We start from the raw sequence: 5,289 nt of genomic DNA, 5'->3' as shown, positions 1-5,289 counted from the left end.
AAACAATTCAGACAATGTTTTTCATAGTTGTAATGTGCACAGTGCAACTATAGTAGTAGCCAAATGCCAAAACACTATCGTGTTCCACATCTCCAAAAAGCATCTAACTGGGTACTCCATAGACAACCTGAACAGGTTGTCCAATCTTTCACATTCAAAACCTAGCCATACGCCAGCTTAACTTTTATAAACATGAATATGAGTTTGTATTAAGATTTGGTTGCTATCTTCAGGCTCAAGAATGAGACATTTCAGATCATAATGAGCATTGCAACTTCCATTCACGTGGAACATGTCCAAATTAAAGACCTTCAATTTTTGCATGGAACATGTTAATGTTCACTTTCAGAAACCAAGAGAGAGATTCAACTTCACACTGCAGAATTTCAATATTTGCTTGCATCACCACTGATTCTAAAGGAAGTAGGTGTGCACTCTATTAGCATAGGAATGGAATTCCAAAGCAAGGAACACTTTTACTGCAACTTTTACAGTGACAGACAGTAAAGCAATATATGGATGGACCCTAATAGTCCACAACTTCATAATGTTCACATGAATCCACCATGAGAACAGCAATTTAGGTTTTCTAATGTATATAAAAGTCAATTACCAAAGTAAAGCAAGAAGGACCAATAACTCACCTTATGCACAATGACTTGAAAAGCACAAGTGTGCATATGGAAAGCTCAGCACTGGCCTCAAATTACAGAATTGTGCCAGAAGGGAACTGGCTTTGATAAATTACAAAATCGTGAATTTCATGTAACAAAATGAAAATCACTAAGCCTGAGCTGTTCTCGAAGGATGTGTCCCATAAACTTTAGGTGGCTGCTACAGAAAAGCCGCTCAAGACTGTCAAATCCTTAAAATAAGCCTCCCTTCACTGATTCCAATACATAACTTTTGCCAGTCCCCCAATAAATTACCTACATAATCATGTCTTGTAGCCAATCTAGTCACATGTGATGTCACTGGGAGCTGATGCAACTCTCCTTATGCAAGAGAATTGCTTTGAACCAGTAATCAAGTACTATAAGAACCTGTAAATCCAAAGGGCTGATTTTTTCTTCCTGTGCAAGCACCCATACACAGGGGTGCTTAAAATGCTGCCTGCTCTGGCCACTCTAAACGCCAAGTGGCTTTCAATCTCTGGAATACCCACTGTAAGCTGGTTTACATATTGTCTTGAGAAGATGACCATAATTGGGCTCTAAAATGCCCACTAGTTTAGAAATCCAGTTCCTGATAAACTTGAAGGACCTTGACCTGCTAGCTGGCCTGACTGTATCAGCTGAGGACGGACTTGACCTGTCAATTGGCCCTGTGAAAATGCCTGTCCAATTCCAGAAGCTCCACTCTGAGCTTGTTGCTGTTGATTTGATACCTGTGGCTTGAACACCACCATGTCCTGTTAATGGGAAAATCCAGATATTATTGTCCAAGGAAACAATGTGTCCCAAACAATGGAGTGTAAAAATATTCTTATTCACAAATGGCAACCAAAGCAACTGTACCCCTGGGAAGAGCATGCCAAGCATCCTTCCTTGTTTATCGGTGCTTGCTAGCAGCAAAGTCTGAGAGGGTAGTTGTATAACCGCACACTGTTTCCAAGAGAATGACAGCAATTTAAGTGTGATGGGACATTATTTCCTGGGTTGAATTTCTTCAAAGACAGCTATTCTTCTTTTACATCTACTGAAATTAAAACAAGATCTCACTCATAATTCAAATACCCATGAACGAAGAACAAAGAAAGGGATAGTAGAAGAGGACATAAGAAAAGTAGCTATGATATGGATGGCAGGATTTCAGATCTTTACTGAAGCCACCAACAACACGCCTTACAAAGCAACAGAGAAAAAAGGCGGAGCTCCAGGAAGTTGGGTGTTTACATTACACTTGAGCACTCTTATACAGGATTAATCAAGATGGCCTTCCTGAGTACAAAAGCACAGTGATGACTTAAAAGCCACAGGCATAATCAGAATTTGTCATCTTAATCATTGATGCTCTTCCCTTTGGATAGTACAGTCGAACACAAAACTAGATCCTATAATGCTTGCTAACCTCTTCTTTTTAAACCCCCATCTCATGGTGTCATACACCAAACTTGGAGAGTTGACCGCATGGAATATTCAGAAGACTGGTAAACAATTTAGTAGATCTGACACCCCCCCCCCCCTTCCCTCCCTCCCTCTCTCTCTCTCTCTCTCTCTCTCTCTCTGCTTTTTACATGGAGAAAACTACAGGTAAGAAACCAACAATATCAAAGCTGAGCATCCTTCTAGAATCCAGAGAGGCTACTCTTAGATACTTTTCTGCAAGCCCAAATTTCATGTTTAAAATCTTCTACTTAATTGTGAATCATGAGCAGCAGATTCGCTTCTAAATCCTATACTTATAATTGCATGAAGATAGACACGGTATTGTCTGAAGATGCTTCAAAGTAGTGTGACTACCTGACTATGCTCTTGACCCGGCATACGTGAGCCACCTGCTGGCTTCTGAGCTTCCAGTACTACTTGGAGGGGATGGACCTCGCACATGCATCGGACACCCTTACCTCAGTGATACAGGATTTTGACACCCAATCCTTTCCCACGACACGGTCTGCATGTGTCCAGATGGGAAGATGCCCCAAAACCCCTGGTTCGATGATGAGTGCAGAGAGATGATAGCCCACCTTACACGTGAGCGAGCACTCCGACAGTTGACTTCACCAGAGGCACAACGGATCTCGCGCCGAGTGAGCTCTCGCAAGCATCACCTAACATCGCCAAGTCAATAATAAATCACCACCCCTGACATTTGCATGGAGGATCGGGTCCTAATGGATCTTGTGTCATGTCTCAGGCCCACATTTTTACTCATTCGCTTTTTTGTTTAAACATTTGATAAACTACAGCTCCATTCCGAGTTGATACACTCGTAAGAAGCGGGCTTTCCTCTTGCACAAAATGGATGAGGTGATCAGCTCCTTTCGTGGAGGAGACCCTACTATGGGATGGGTGCTCTTGTCGAAGGGGAAGTCGCCCATCCCCATCACAGACCAGCAGTCTGGCATACATATGCATGCTCCCTATATGATGTCCCAGGTCAAGCACCACCTGGTATGTCCTCTATGCCCAGACCCATCACGTGTCATTTGTTTACTGCGCAGAATGTACAAACTGCTCTTCTCCGGCTTAATAACCAGCAATCACTAGATCATGGAGCACTTTGCACATGGGCAAGAGAACTTGACCCCAATCCTAGCACAGTTGTTCAACCATGCCGTATGCCATGGCTTCCCACCTACTTAGAGCACCACCACCATAGTACCAATACACAAGGCAAGTGATCCCAAGGACACTGGGAACTACCGCACTCTTATGATTGGACACTTTGGCTAAGATATATGGGTCGGTTCTAGAGAGGAAGATCAGCAGCCACACAGAGGATCACGGGCAGCGGGCAGTTGGGCAGGCAGGCTTTCGAGACAGCACTCCACCCTGGACCACATTTTCACCCTGAGGGCTATTATTGAAGAGGTGAAGTCCAGGCATCCGAAAGTCTACACTTAGTTCATAGACTTTCCTAAGGCATTCGATACTGTCCCACCCTCTCGAGTTGCAGCCCCCAGAAATCATGATTTGGGAGGTCATGAGTCATAGAGACACCAATGTGGAACAATAATATAATTATTCTTGAAAGCAGTTACTTGCAGGTCCACCCGTCACATTTACTCTATGCATGTCAAGCAGTTGCAAGTGTATGCATGGAGGACTCTGGATTAGGAAGAGAGACGATTCTGCTTATAGCATAAATTCAAAGGACATCTTAGTAATGATATGTGTTAAGGTCATTACCAACTTTTTCTCAGCAAGCTGTGCCGGAAATCCATGCTGCCCCATTGTTCTAAAGACTAGTACTTCAGACTTTTTTTGATAATTTCTTCAATAGAAACAAAAATAGAAATTATAAAGGTGTATCAATATATTGGATTAAAAAAGATGTTTTACTTCAAAAGACAATAACCATTTATATGCAATAAATCATCCATTTGCTTAGCTTATAATAAATACAAAGAAAAGGCCAAGAGAAGAAACTCAACGCACAGATACATGATGCACAGCATGAAAAACCCATGGTTAAATATCACTAAGAGTCTGAATAATGAAAAAACTTGAAGAGCCAAGCATGAAATGGTTGCCATTGTGAGACACCTGCATGTGGTAATGACCAGCCCAGTCACTGTTTGTAAAAGGATGCATAACTAGTGAAGGCTTATTATCATACAACAATCCCAAATACGGGGTGGCGTGCCTTCTGTCCCACAAGACTGAATATGAGGTCTAATGAACCTCTTCCAAGATAAACAGTGAAGGCATGTGCCTGTTTATCTCTTTGATGCGGTTGGATCTGATCCTGCATGGAAAGAGTCGGAGGCACTGTGGCAGCACTGGTAGGTGATCCAGATGTAGCAACGGTAGCACAAGGCGTATTGCAGTAGGTGCTTGTGCCTGAGAGGCAGGTATGGCCTCTATTTTTGCATCAATGCCTCCCAGAATTATTGGCAATCAAGTGGCACACCATGTATGACCACATCGATAGTTGGTGCCATCCAGTTTGTCCTCAGCCGAGAGTATTCCAAGAAAATCATTGTTTGCCATTGTAAAAATCCCCAAAAAGAATGTGCTCTGCAAATGTCAAAGCCTCGAGGCTATCCTAGACTGAATATTCATATGCTGTATCCCATACTAAATCGTCAGAATTGTACAATATCTGTCCATATGCTGGCTCAGGTAAGGGCGGGGTGGACCTGGGTGCCATCAATAGCCTCTATGCAGTCCATTGATGCATATGCAAGTTTGTAATGGGGTGTACCAAGGGATACGAGGGTTGTGTGTTGGTTAGTCTGACCAGGTTAGGTGGTAGAAGGTTCTATTAGGTGTAATTGAGAGATTCATGGTCTTGATTGAGAGATCAGTGGAGTGATTTGTGGATCTGGAGATGCTCTCCTTTGGGGCACATGCATTGTATCAGTTGCCCTTATAAGGGCCTCTCCTCTCTTGAATAAACTACTCTATTTGTTCCATTTGCTGAATCCTTCATGCTGTTCCATCATGTGGTATCAGAGCCATGTTCACCCTCCTTGAGCCCTCTTTGAGTGCAATGTCATCATCTTCCCCAAATGAAGCTTTTTCTTCATTTTCTTCCACGAAATTTGCTTAGGCTTGTTCTCTCCATTCTCTGAGCCATTTCCCACATCCTCTAAGCACGTTTCTTCGGCGGCTGGAAAATGTG

At 42.8% G+C, this 5,289-nt stretch overlaps 1 protein-coding gene across 1 annotated transcript; it reads right to left on the bottom strand.

Moving 5' to 3' along the window:
- Positions 1-479: 479 nt before the first annotated feature.
- On the bottom strand, positions 480-3,917 carry LOC147889461 (mediator of RNA polymerase II transcription subunit 25-like). The gene is made up of 3 exons (XM_087391919.1): positions 3,852-3,917; positions 1,518-1,604; positions 480-1,411 (listed from the first exon to the last, which is right to left on the bottom strand). The coding sequence occupies exons 1-3, from the start codon at positions 3,894-3,896 to the stop codon at positions 1,226-1,228; spliced, it is 318 nt and encodes a 105-aa protein (XP_087248045.1). The 5' UTR covers positions 3,897-3,917; the 3' UTR covers positions 480-1,225.
- Between the last annotated feature and the right edge of the window lie 1,372 nt (positions 3,918-5,289).

Source organism: Dipteris shenzhenensis, chromosome 20, assembly GCF_047967505.1.
Source record: "Dipteris shenzhenensis isolate YYH24624 ecotype China chromosome 20, Dip_SZ_1.0, whole genome shotgun sequence".
Lineage (NCBI taxonomy): Eukaryota > Viridiplantae > Streptophyta > Polypodiopsida > Gleicheniales > Dipteridaceae > Dipteris > Dipteris shenzhenensis.
This window is presented reverse-complemented; position numbering and strand designations above follow the sequence as displayed.